Genomic DNA, 13,766 nt, shown 5'->3' with positions numbered 1-13,766 from the left:
TTTACGTTTAGGTCGACGTGCGAGAAAGAGATCGCGCGGGACGCCGTAGAGGCAAAACCATTGAGCTTAGCCGGTCAGCCGACTTTATATGGAGATCCGCTAGCATAGCTCACGTGATTTGTTGCCTTTTGGTTTGTTTTTAATGGAAATATTGTCCATTATTTATTGATTTTCCATTGTTTATTAGTTGGAACCATGGCGACGGTTATTTTTATCAAAGTCAGCTGATTGAGTTGCTAGGCAATAAGGTGCAAAAAAAAAAATCCCAACAAGGTAAACACAATGCTTTACGTCAGCACTACAGTGTTTCCCCTTTTTTAAAAAAAACTTACTTTACGTCAGCCCCTGTTTTTTTTTTTGGTTTTTCTTTTTTTTTTTCAAAAAAACAGAAATGTATTTCACAAAAACCCTTATGCCGTCGAGGGCCTTAAAGCAGTTATTTAAACGTAAATACAGCCCGGTAAGGTAAGTGTTTTTATTCCCTAAATACCTATCTGACCAAATAACCATATTTTATCAGGCAATAAAAAGTTCCAAAGGTCAAACGATCAATTACTTAAAAGTGGGCGAGGGCCCCAATAAACTGTTATGCTTCCCGGGGGCTCTCGGAACCATCTGGAGCGACTTTAAGCCCCAAATCGATGGTCTGGACAGGAGTAAGTTCACACTGATTGCTTGGGATCCCCCCGGGTATGGGGCGAGCAGGCCTCCCAATAGGGTGTTCGATAAAGACTTCTACGAGACTGACGCTGATGCGGCACAGAACTTAATGCAGGTAATGGATAAATTTAGCCATTGATTGAGGCCATAAACACAGTTCTCTCCTTATTCATTAGAACTTGGGCATCGACAAATATTCTCTGCTAGGCTGGAGCGATGGGGGGATTTCTAGTTTAATTCAGGCCGCCAAGTATCCTGACAGTGTTGATAAGCTGGTGGTTTGGGGGGCTAATGCTTACCTTGTGCCCGATGATATTAAGGCATTTGAAAGTAAGAAATAATGGATTTTTTTGAGTGTTTATTTCAGGAGTGTTTGTGAATGTTTTGTTTGACTAAGTAAGTGTTCTCCAGGGATATAATTGCCGTAATAGTATAGATGAGGCATTAGAAGACAAGTGACGCAAATAAAAATGTTTGGGAAACAATAATAGGCTTAGAATAAAAAATTATTTTGTTTTGGGGATTTTGCAAAATTGTTGATAACTTTTTTACTATTAAAGTTAAAAGCATGAATCAAAGCCTGATATATACAATTGAATGCAGAGTTCATTTTATATGGGAATAAATATTTTTCAAAAAGCAATAGTTTTTGAGAAAAATTAAAATTTAGGTTTTTTGCCACATTTACCTTTTAGGTATTTTATTTATTTATTTATTAACGGAATCCATTTACAAAAGTATTACATAGCATACCCATACAAACATATATATTTAGATACAAAACTATCTATAAATCAGTGAAAGGTGTAGATGAGTTAATTAATTAAAGCCCCTATGAAATAATATTCTTTAACTGCCCCTTAAAAGATGTTATCCTAGAGTCAAAAAAGTTTATCTGTCCTGACAGACCATTAGCACTTCGAGCCATTCATGTAATTGGCTCAATAATGCCCATATTTTCCAAAATTGTTGATAACTTCTTAACTATTAAAGATAGAAGCATGAATTAAACACTGAAATGTACACCCAAATACAGAGAACATTTTATATTAGAACATTTTTTTTTGAGAAACCAATAGTTTATAAGAAAAGTGAACGTTTTAGCCTTCCATTCAAAGGCTAACGTTTTTCTTGTATCAGAGAACATTAAACACTTAAAAACATAAAATTCCAGGTATAAGGGACTTAAGTAAGTGGTCTCCAAGGATGAAAGAGCCCCTAATTAAATTATATACCGAGCAAGGGCTCCAACAGATGTGGAACGACTGGTGTGACGTTATGGCGGAACTGTTTAAAGATGGGGGAGACATCTGCAAGTCCCGACTGAAAGATATTAGGTGTCCCACACTGATTTTGCACGGGGATAAGGATCCGATGGTGCTTGGGGAACATCCGGAGTTTTTACTGAAACATATTAAAGGCTCCAGGTGAGTTGTCTGTGTAGGAGCGGTTTGTTTGTAAAATAGAGGTTTTGTTTAAGGCTACACCGATACCCAGAGGGCAAACATAACATCCATTTGAAGTATGCTGAAGATTTTAATAAAATTGTTTCAGAGTTTATTGTATCTCAGTAAAAAAGCGAAAGGATTTTGTCGATATTTGTTGTTATGCTGTTTTATGTATACAGGGTGTTTTCTAACTACGGTACGAAACTATACACGGTGAATCGTTAGGTCGTTTTATGAACAAAAGTTCCTATGAATGTATGTCGGAAGTTGCTTTGTTTCTGAGATACAGGGCGATGAAGGTTCAAAAAAATAACGGTATTTTAAAAATACTATAACTATTCTTAAATCGATTTGGTTGAAATTTGGTGCAGTTATAAGATGCTTATTTAGCTGTAACTAGATTGAAATTATTAGGTCCAGTGGCGTATACAACTTTTTCGTATCTTATATTATCTTCATATCTGGCTTTGTTTTCGAGAAAAATTAAAAGTATCTTTAACTCATTCTAAAAATTATCCATGGACGACAACATGAAATAAACACCAATTAATTCGATAAACAATTTCGACCTTAAAGTACATGAGCAAAATGTCCACCCTCCAATGCACGACTTTTTGGTCTCTTGTGTCTTGTTTACTATGATAATAAACATTCAACTTCTACGATTTTTATTATCAGATTTTTGAAATACAACAAATACATTGCTTCTTATGACAAATAATTGGCAAGTCCCTTAGAACATTGAAAGGCTAGAATTAGTAAACAACAACTTTGTTTGAGTCCAACATGTGCACAGGGGCAAGAGGGGTGTTTTGTTTACAAACATATTTGCCGATTCTCTGTTGTCAAGTCGACGCAAATTTCCAACGGAGGAAATTTTTAGCTATATTTTAACAACCATTATAACGTTAATTTAACTTATTTGTGTTGTATTTTATAGGAAAATTTAAAATAAAAAGTATAAATACTACAATTAACCTATTTTAAGAATAAATATAATATCCTTAAGCAAAAAAAAAACAAAATTACTAACATTGTTATCCCTAAAACTGCTTCTAAAAAATTTGAAGCGACAACATCGGAGCTTAAGCGTCTGAGCCATACGCGTAGTGTCATCTGGCAAACGGCTTTTTGTTTATTTTCGGGATTCGTGTATTTTCTTTAATCTTCGGTTTCAAAAGGAAAAAGGCCACATTTTAGTGTTTTTTTAAATTGCTAGGATGGGAAAAACTTGTGTCGTTTGTGCCGCATCATGATAAAAAGGTGATTCAAGCCGATCTTTTCACAAGTAAGTACCGATACTTTCATAACATCACTTCATGGGGTAACCATCATCATAAACGTAGAATAGGGGATCTTATAGATATAAACCTAATAAAAACTTGAATGTGAAAGTGTGCGTAAAATACCAAAATATTCATATTTTTAAATCTAAATATTTTTTTGAACATATTCATCTATCAATAGGCTATAAAAATATAAAACTAGAATTTTGTCCCTGGTTTTATTACAGGATTTTATGTTTTTTTGTTGTTGTTTTGGCAGAAAGAAGGCATACCTAATAACCATGTACCTATCTATGTATAGTTATGTTTTTTTAATATAGACATTAGGTAGATAGATGAAATTACTAATTTTTTATTGCCGTTAAAGAATTTTGAAAATTATTTAGATATTGATATCTATGTATAAAGTTAATTTTGTCTTTCCCTAAAATTTGGTCGATATTTTTTTTTGTTTTACCATATTGCAACTTACAATAATATATATAGAAATTGGCACCACATATTAATTCATTACTGTAATTTTTTTTTGCTTTTTGATTAAATATCAAATACTTATTATAGATTGCCTAATATATGCCCAAAGGGAACAATGGATTTCATTAATGGAAATCAACAAAATTAAACAGAACATATTTGTTTGTTCAGATCACATCCTTAGAAGTGATTTCTTATATAAGGAAGATAATATTATCAGTAGCCAGACTTAGACCAAACAGATTAAAAAAATCAGCTCTACCTCAAAGGTAATTTTTTTTTAAATATATTTTTCTAGTATAAAAAAATCGTCACAAAAAGGATTAGTGCTACTCATATAAGCTTTATTTATACCTAATACTTATTAAATTAGGTATGTATGTAAAACTATTTTTTTACTAGGATTTCTGATGCACTGGTTAAAAACACAGCAGCTGATAATTCAGTTAATTTACCAAGTGATTTACCCTTCAAAGCTGCAGGAATAGCTTTCCTGAAGAGTGCAAAAACTTCTTTAGCTTCCAAAATGGTATATAGTACAAACAGTGAAGCTGATATAGACAAGTATGGATAATTAAAATAGATTAATATTCTAGATACACCAAATTTTGTATAATTATAGATCTGATCATTCATCATCAACAATAACTGCATCTGAGATTAATAGTTCTACAGTAACCGTGGGGTCTAGGTCAACAATTACTATTTCTCATCCAAGCCCTTTTTGTTTAACTGGTACACATTCCCTGACTCTGCCAAGGAAAAGGTAAAAATACACTCAAAATAGACTACTAGTTTTATGCCATGTATCATCCTATTCTATATATCTTATTTAAAAGTGATATAGTATTTTATTGTGTTATATTTGTTTAATTAAATGCAATTAATTGGTAATACTATATTTTTATGTATATTATTCTAGGGTAAAATCAAAATGATATCCTGAGGACCTAAGCACTGATGATTCCACCGTTTCAAAAGCTAAATCACTTGTTACCAAATTATGGAAAAAAAATAAAGAGCAAAAAATTAAAATTCGAAGATTGCAATAAACAAATTTGCCCCAAAGAAATTGAATTAGATGTCTCAAGTCATTATTAAAATACTTAAGAAATAATAACATGATTTTTGAAAAAGCCCAACATACTACATATTTTATTTGACTTGTAAAAGTACTTGTTTGTATATTTTTACTAATAAACTATTTAATCTAATCTATTGTACATAGTCTTTATTCTTAGGTAAGCTTTGTTTTTTAGTATAAATTAATATGATATAATATTTGGTATTAGGTATTATATAGGTCACTGTTAAATGTCTCAAAACCATTGTACAGGCTAAATACTCATAATAAAAATCTTATAACCTATAAAAAACCTGCAACTCCTTCACAATTTAAACCTCCTTGTAGTTTTAACTCTTTCCGCTGAATCAATACTGTCCCTTTGAAAAAGTCAGCACCATAGAAGTATATATTATGTGATATAAAGTAAGTGATGTAAACCTGAGTTTTGTCCAATATAATAATAACAATAAAATTTTGCAAAATGTTAATAATTTGTGTCTTAAAACATGATTTATTAAGAAATCTATAATATTATATTAAAATATTTAATTTCCATAAAAATGCTTTGACAAAAATGGTGCCTTTTATTAGGACCTTCCTCTAACGAAGTCCGTTAAAAAAACACATAAATAGCTCATAAATGGTAATATTACTTATACTCAAACTCTATAATAATTAATAACAATTTATCAGGTAAATATTTGTTGACGACGTCACTGGTAGAGAGTGCTTGTATGAGTGGCATAAACAATGGGATCGAGCGGCGTTGCGATGCCATTACCGTTTTCTCGTTTCTTCGTACTTTATTTTCATTTATTTAAAGTTAATATTGACTTCGATATAGAGTATTTTATCAAATTTATTTTTAAAAAATGCTTGATATTTTATTAAAGGGGAGCAGTAGTATTGTTTTGAGCCTTCGGAAACAACTGAAAATTTTTATGATATTATAAAGTGATTTTTGCCATTTCTGTATAAGCATTTGGCATCATTGCATCAGAGATGTTGCAAGCAAACAAACCTGTCCATAGTTCCACGGCATGCTACTTCTAGCCTTTCAATGTTCTAAGGCAAGTCCATTCAAGTACCTCCTTTGTACCTACCTGCTTTAGAGACCAGCTGACAGTTATAGAATTGCTATAAGTAAAATTCAACTGTCAATTAGCAGTAATTCATTACTCCATCATGAATAATTTGACTAACCATGAAATGACCGACATGCACTTTATTTATGGATTAGCAAATGGAGATGCGGAAGAAGCACGAAGAATTTACCAGGACAGATCTGCCCTCCTTAGTTAAAACGTCCTTACTACAAAATTCTCTTTTTTTGGCTTATTACATTTTATTGACCTATCAAATGGTATCTGCCTCCTTGGCTAAATTAGAAAGTCCTAACTACATTTTTTATGCCTTAAATTCACCTAAATATATTGTTCGATGTGCAGAAAAGACGATAATCCCAAATTAAAATGTCCTATCTATCTTTTTCTAAGTTAAAATGTCCTAAGTAGCTTTCCGTTTGTAGAATATTCATTGATGAGACGAGAGAGACACACCTTGTGCATTCAGAAGTATAATATAAGGTTAGCCTGTCAATTACTCTTACCCTAGATTTTTGACTCTGAAGTCTTTTTTTTTATATTTAGGGATTTCAGGTTTCTCTGGAAGACAAGAATCTAAAAGTTGTTCAAAACAGGAGGCATAATGTCAAATCCTTTGGAACGCAATAACTCAAATTCAAAACCTTAAAACCACTTGAAATTTCCAGGACTAAAAGTTCAATAGAGGCTTGAGAACTGTATGGTTTTTGGAAAAAATCGGTATACAGGAAGGGTTGTTTAGAGCCAACAAAAGTCAGGAGCAAAATTCTAAGAGTCGTAAAAAAACAGCCTAAATGAAAATATGACTGGATTTATAGTCCAGGTTTCAAACTCTATGAAATGCTTTCGAATATGCCAGTAGAGGCATATTCGAAAAATGCTAAGCAAAGGGGTTGCGGGTCGAAATAAGGAAGATTTAATTTCACCTTTTTTTTAATTTTTTTTATATATAACAGAGACTTATGTTACGATCTGGCTTGACGACTGTACAACTCAAAACAAAAATTGGGCTTTATTTTCTTTTTGTTTACGTTGTAAACTCTTTCGAAACTGAACTGCAGAATTTGGAAATAAAATACTTTCATCTGGCCACACTTTTATGTCCGCGGACTCGTTCCATCACCAAGTAGAACAATTATTGAAAAGGTACGGTAAGGTGATCGATTTTAATGATTTTAAATCCGTCTGTAGAAATGGCAAACTTATCTAAGGTCCATGTAAAAGAGATGAACTTTTTTGAATGGAAAGATTGTTCATCCAAGTTTAAGCTTCAAAAAAATATTCTCAAACCTTACTTGCAGAATATGGTACATTTGCACTTTAATAGGGGATAAAATGTGTTGTACTACAAAAATGCCTTTTCGGAAGAACCAAAACCTTCTTGCCGAACACAATGTCAAGGTGTAAAATTAAAATGCAAGCAAAATTTGATTTCTAAGCTACGTCCTATTATTCCGGCTAACCGAATGATATTCTGGAGGAATTAGCCGTTTCCCAAAATAATGATACTGACAATAAAGAAAATGTAGATTTCCAGTAAGAGTAAAGCACTTTTTCCATTCATAATTTACTTTAATACTGTTTTTAATGTTTTAATGTTTTATTAGTTAGTAATTTAGTTATAATGTTAATTTGAAATGTAACTCCTGTGTCTTTAATAAAAATCAGTCCAAATATATAGGTATATATATATTTTTTAATTATAATTACTTTAGTAAGTTAAAAAGTCCTATCTAACTTTTTTTTCGAAAATTTCACCAAATATTGAATCTAGTCCCTTATTAAACAAATGTAAAAAGCACATTTTTAAGCATATACAAAGAAGCAGGGAATTGCTTTAAAACATGAGGACTGCATATTAGTTTTCATAAAATCTCAATTTTCTCAGCTTTATCGATTTGCGAGTTAGGATGTTTTAACTAAGGACGGCAGAGATATCCTAACAGAGTAATTCCATGTGCAAAAACATTTAGAAAACTACATGCAAGATTATGTGAAACTGGGAGTTTTAATAAAAATATGGGTGGTGGAAGACCAGAAACTATAACAGCGCCTGAACTGGAAGAAGCTATACTTAATGCGATAGAAGAAGATCCTTCCAATAGTATCAGGAAGATTGCACTGCAGCTTGAAGTCAGTTCAAAAACCGTTTGGAAGGTTCTAAAAAGAAACCTCCTGCATCCATATCACATACAGCGTGTACAAACTCTACTGCCTCGGGATTTTCATCCAAGATTAATGTTTTGCAGGTGGTTGATTCATACGATGGCACACAATAATAATTTCCTACCAAATATTTTATTTACGGACGAGGCAAATTTTTCAAGAGATGCTATTATGAAATTCCACAATGATCATTTTTGGGCTTCCACGTTATTAGAGAAACTCATTTTCAGCAACAATTTTCGCTGAACGTTTGGATATGAATTATTGGTGACTACCTAATTGGCCCATTTTTTTAACCGGCAAGATTAACAGGTGAATCCTACACGCATTTCTTGCAACACCATTTACCCACTTTATTAGAAGAAGTACTTCTACAAGTAAGAGTCAACATGCACGACGGGGCTCCAGCTTATTTCAGTGTTCTTGCTCGTCAGCATCTACCCTAATTGCTGGATTGGACTTGCAGGACCTCAAAATTAGCCGGCTCTCAGTCCTGATATGAATCCCCTGGATTACTATTTATGGGGCCATCTGAAGGCTCTTGTTTATAAAACTCCTGTTCTAGATGTGAATGACTTGAGGAATCGGATAATTGTCACTTGCAATATCATAAGGAATACTCCAGGTATTTTTGAGCGTGTCAGACACTCAATGATAAATAGTTTGCAGTCGTGCATTTTATCAGAAGGTGGGTGGAAATTGTTTATCGAATTAATTGGTTTTTATTTCATGTTGTCGTCCATGGATAATTTTTAGAATGAGTTAAAGATACTTAAAATTTTTTTTTTCAAAAATAAAGCCAGATATGAAGATAATAAGATAAGATACGAAAAAATTGTATTTTTAGTTGCTTATATACAAAAATAAATAAGAAGCTGCAAAACAATTATTGGTCTTGTTTTTTTCTCAACAATAATAAGCATGTGGTGCCCACTGACACGCCACTGGACCTAATAATTTCAATCTAGTTACAGCTAAATAAGCGTCTTATAACTTTAAATAACTGCACCAAATCGGTTTAAGGATATTTATAGTATTTTTAAAATACCGTTATTTTTTTTAACCTTCATCGCCCTGTATCTCAGAAACAAAGCAACTCCCGACATACGTTCATTGAACTGATTGATTCACCCTGAATAGTTTCGTACCGTAGTTAGGAAACACCCTGTATTTTGTTAAGTTTTGAATAAAGAACGCTGCATTACAAAATGTTCGTTTATTTAAAAAAAAATACAGTAAAACATACATAGTGAACACTTGCCTATACCTAATGAGATCATGTAAATAGGAGTTACAAATGTTACTAAAAATACCGTAAATGTTGTTAGAATTGCATTGATAATATAAGGAAGGCATTAAAACGTTATAAAATTAATGGTTTTTAAGAAAAATTGAAATTTTCGGTTTTTGGCATTCTCCAAAATTGTTAATAACTTCTTAACTATTAAAAATCGAAATACGAATCAACGACTGACTTGTAGACCCGAATACAGAGTACATTTTATATTAGAATAAATTTTTTGATAAACCAACAGTTTCGGACAGAAATTTAAATTTCAGAATTCTTTTTATGTCTTACAATGTTAGTAAATTATAATAAACCGTACCTAAACCTAATGAAATTAAATTAATACTAAAAAATATTGCACTAATAATCAAAACAGGAACAAATCCAATTAAATCCTAAACTAGTTCAAAATGGCTTAAACTTAATGAGATCAAGCAAATAGTAGTTACTAATATTACTAAGAATAGCGTAAATGTTATTAAAATTACATTGGAAATAGAAGGAAGGCATTAGAGGGGTTGAAAAACCGATGGTTTTTAATAAAAACTGCAATTTCAAATTTTTGAACAAATTTCAAAATTGTTGAGAGCTTCTTAACCATTAAGAATAGAAAGATGAATCAAAGACTGACATGTACACTCAAATACAGAGAGCATTTTACATTAGAATGAAATATTTGGAGAAACCAATAGTTTTTGAGAAAACGTGAAATTTTCGTAATTTTACATTTTACAAAATTCTTGATCATTTCTAAACTATTAAAGATAGAAACACGATTCAAAAACTGAAATGCATACTCAACCATAGAGCACACTCATTTACCAACACTTTTTTTTTGAGCAACCAACAGTTTCAGAGAAAAATGAAATTTAAAATTTTAGCCCCTTTTATGCCCTATAATAGTAGTGAATTATAATAAACCGTACCTAAACCTAATGAGAACGAAATAACACAAATACCAACACGGTTAAAACCTAAACTAATTAAAAATCAAGTGTTTTACAACACTGAATACTTAAAAAAAAAGGCTTCTTCTTGGGACTCCTCGTCCGTAGCGATGTCGACCCTATTTCTCTCGACTTGAGCGTAGATCCGCATAATTGTCTCGCCGATGTCCTTCTTAATGACCATCCCGTCGTCCGAGTCGTAAACCGGTTTCGAGTCGTCATATGGGTTCATTACTTGCCTAAAAATTGCGATTTTATAAAACAAGAATTTTCGTGAAAAGTCTCTTCTATTTAATTACTTGAACTTGTTCTTATGTATTGGGCTGCAGTGGATCCATTCGATGGAGGCCGTGGGTTTACTAAAGGTTTTTCCCACGTGTAGGCCCTTAAACTGGGCGATTCCCATGAACATCTGGATGCATCTCACGTAGTAGACCAACAAAACTTTTCTCCCTTTCTATAAGGTTAAAATAATCAAAGTCAAATATGGTTTATTATATACTATAAGAATACAGAAGTTTTAAAAAAAAGAAGAAAAAATAAAATTACACCTAAATATTATCTAATAAATATTTATCCATCCTATAATAGGTTCCTCTAAGTATATTTTTTTTAAATTGTTTATATTTAGAAATCCTTTTAACGGAAATAGGAAGATGGCTAAACAGTTTCTTACCAAAGTAAGTAATAGAATAACTGATGGAAGATCTAGGTATGTAAAGGTTTATTTAAAATGTAGACCGAGTAATAATAGCATTCTGAGAAGTAAAAAACTGGCAACGGTTCTAATTGCATAGCAAGTTTTAGGGATAACTTTTATATGTTCATCAAACTTTAATTTGTCATTTATGATCATATTTGCAGAAACTTGTTATTATTCATTTTTAAGCAAGGTTCTGTGCTCAAAAGTACATTGTCAAGTATACACTTAAAATTTAAAACATTTGTTTCAGTTACATGCAATTGACAAGTAATTTCATTGGTTCTATATAAATCCTCATTTATTTTCGTGAGTAGAAAATGGGCATCTGTATCATGCCATATCAAAGAGGTATCAACAGCGAAAGAGGTACACTGGCCATGTCTAACATAAAGAAATGGATCCAAAATAGATCCTTGTGATACCCCTTTTGAACTGATCAGATATAGAATCCTTAAAGATGACTGACTGGCTTTTTTCCAACAAATATAAGCTAAACCATTGCAGAATAATGCCTCTAAAACCATATACTCATCCTTTTGCAATAGTAGCCAAAAGCCTTAGCGATTTTTCCTAAGTAGTCAAACTCTCTAGAGATGTAAAGCATCATTACATAACGATCATTAAGGATTCATGAGGCTTAGATAGGTTAAAATGTCAAAAGGGGATAAAAACTGCATTTTTTTAATTTCTACCGTATCTCATAGTCCACGCACGCCTCGGATCATCTTGAAATTTCACTTTTCTTAAGTAGTTGATCTCTCTAAAGACGTCAAACATCATTTCATAGAGATCGTCAATCATTCATGGGTCTCAGATGAGTTTAAAGGCCAAAAAGTGGGTAAAAAGTGCATTTTTTCAGTTTTTACTGCACACCTTGGATCATGTTGAAATTTTTCTTCTCTTAAGTAGTTGACCCCTCTAGAAACGCAAAACAGCATTTCATAGCAATCGTCAATGATTCATGGGTCTTACATGAGTTTAAGGGTTAAAAAATGGTAATTGTGTGATGCTATAAGGATCTCCTCCTGGTCATGCGATAGACAGGCGGGCTGTATTAAAAAAATTCTTTTATCCTTTAGTAACTTATTGGGTACAAAAAGTGAAATTCCATCTATGATTAACTTACTTAGATACCGGTAAGGGCATTGGGGTTTTGTGCCAAGGCTGTTTACACACTGATAGTTCAAACGAAACAGGCAGATTACCGCTCTGTATTTTTACAAAGCCGAAAAAACAATAGTTCGCTGCAAGCGTACCATTGTCATATTTTGACAGGAGTCTAAAATAGTCCGCGAGCTTATTAAAGACTGCATATTGCAGTTCGCAAATACATTTACAACTTCTAACAGTAATAAAATGCATTTTTTAAATGTCTACCGCATTTCATCGTCCATGCACGCCTTGGATCATCTTGCGATTTCACTTTTCCTAAGTAGTCAAACCCTCTAGAGATATGAAGCATCATTACATAACGATTATTAAGGATTCATGAGGCTCAGATAGGTTAAAATCTCAAAAGTGGATAAAAACTGCATTTTTTTAATTTCTACCGTATCTCATAGTCCATGCACGCCTTGGATCATCCCAAAATTAAACTTTTCTTAAGTAGTCGAACCCTCTATAGACGTAAAGCATTATTTTATAGTGATCCTCAAAGATTTATGGATGTCAGGTGGGTGTAAAGGTTAAAAAGTGGATAAAAAAGGGCATTTTATCGAGTTCTACCCCACATGATCCATGCACGCCTTGCATCATCTTGAATTTTTCCTTTTCTTAAGTAGTTAAACCTTCTAGAAGTGTAAAGCATCATTTTATCGCGATCGTCAAAGACTGATGAAGGTCAGATGGATTTTAATGTCAAAAAGTGGGTAAAAAGTGAATTGTTTTCAGTTTCTACCGCATCTCATGGTCCATGCACGCTTTGCATCATCTTAAAATTTTACTTTTTTTAAATAACTAAACCCTCTAGAGACGTGAAATGTCATTTCATAGCGATCGTCAATCATTCATGGGTCTCAGATGCGTTTAAGGGTCAAACAGTGGGTAAAAAAGCGTATTTCAGTTTCTACCACATGTCATGATCCCTGCACGCCTTGGATCATGTTGAAATTTTTCTTTTCTTAAGTAGTTGAACCCTCTGGAGAGGAAAAACAGCATTTAATAGTGATTGTCAAGGATTTACGGTTCACAGATGGGTTTAAAGGTCAAAAAGTGGGTAATAAGGGCGTTTTTTGGTTTCTACATCACAAAAAACGCCTCCGACTGCTTCTCCGTCATTAAGCTCAAATATAGAGTCTTTCTAAAAAGTGAAATACTGCATCACTGGTATTTTTTAAAAATTTAAAGCCAAACTGAGAAGTCCTTAGAACTTATATGGCTCCAATAATTCTATTATCATTTTCTTCATAATTTTAGTTAGAGTAGACAGCAAGGAGATAGGCCTATCTATAGAAGACTTGAAGAGTTACCTCTCAAGAAAAGCAAGACTTCATGTACAAACGATGGTATTTCTGAGTTGATAATTAAAAACGATCATAGCCTTAATGACATAACATATTGTAAATCTAGGACTAAAAACAAGCATTTACTCAAATATTCTGAAAAACTTTATATAAATTTCCATAT

The 13,766-nt window shown here is 32.5% G+C and overlaps 2 protein-coding genes and 2 long non-coding RNA genes across 7 annotated transcripts in view; 3 read left to right on the top strand and 1 right to left on the bottom strand.

Annotated features, from left to right (window-relative positions):
• Positions 1-179: 179 nt before the first annotated feature.
• LOC126740960 (valacyclovir hydrolase) lies at positions 180-2,256 on the top strand. Its single transcript, XM_050447167.1, has 5 exons — positions 180-460; positions 521-775; positions 837-990; positions 1,835-2,087; positions 2,141-2,256. Exons 1-5 carry the CDS (start codon positions 392-394, stop codon positions 2,232-2,234), a joined length of 825 nt encoding a protein of 274 aa, XP_050303124.1. The 5' UTR covers positions 180-391; the 3' UTR covers positions 2,235-2,256.
• Positions 2,257-2,839: 583 nt separating this feature from the next.
• LOC126740962 (uncharacterized) lies at positions 2,840-5,082 on the top strand. Of its 3 annotated transcripts, none has more exons than XR_007662075.1 (3): positions 2,840-4,137; positions 4,271-4,432; positions 4,491-5,082. It is a non-coding gene; the product is annotated as an uncharacterized LOC126740962 (long non-coding RNA). The 3 variants fall into 3 exon arrangements; XR_007662076.1 differs by having other exon boundaries at positions 2,840-4,432; positions 4,491-4,634; positions 4,791-5,082; XR_007662074.1 differs by having other exon boundaries at positions 2,840-4,432.
• A 922-nt stretch (positions 5,083-6,004) lies between these two features.
• LOC126740961 (uncharacterized) lies at positions 6,005-9,412 on the top strand. The gene is made up of 2 exons (XR_007662073.1): positions 6,005-6,520; positions 6,584-9,412. It is a non-coding gene; the product is annotated as an uncharacterized LOC126740961 (long non-coding RNA).
• A 749-nt stretch (positions 9,413-10,161) lies between these two features.
• LOC126741707 (3'-5' RNA helicase YTHDC2-like) overlaps positions 10,162-13,766 on the bottom strand; it is a 32,745-nt gene continuing 29,140 nt past the window's right edge. For both annotated transcript variants that reach the window (XM_050448245.1, XM_050448244.1), the window contains 2 exons: positions 10,738-10,895; positions 10,162-10,677 (listed from right to left, as the gene is read on the bottom strand). In XM_050448245.1, coding sequence (XP_050304202.1) covers positions 10,491-10,677; positions 10,738-10,895 — 345 coding nt within the window. In that variant the 3' untranslated portion in view covers positions 10,162-10,490. The remainder of the gene's footprint in view (positions 10,678-10,737; positions 10,896-13,766) is intronic.

The sequence above is a fragment of the Anthonomus grandis genome, chromosome 10 (genome assembly GCF_022605725.1).
Source record: "Anthonomus grandis grandis chromosome 10, icAntGran1.3, whole genome shotgun sequence".
NCBI classification, from domain to species: Eukaryota; Metazoa; Arthropoda; class Insecta; order Coleoptera; family Curculionidae; genus Anthonomus; species Anthonomus grandis.
The sequence above is the reverse complement of the archived record's forward strand: the minus strand, read 5'-3'. Positions and strand labels throughout refer to the sequence as shown.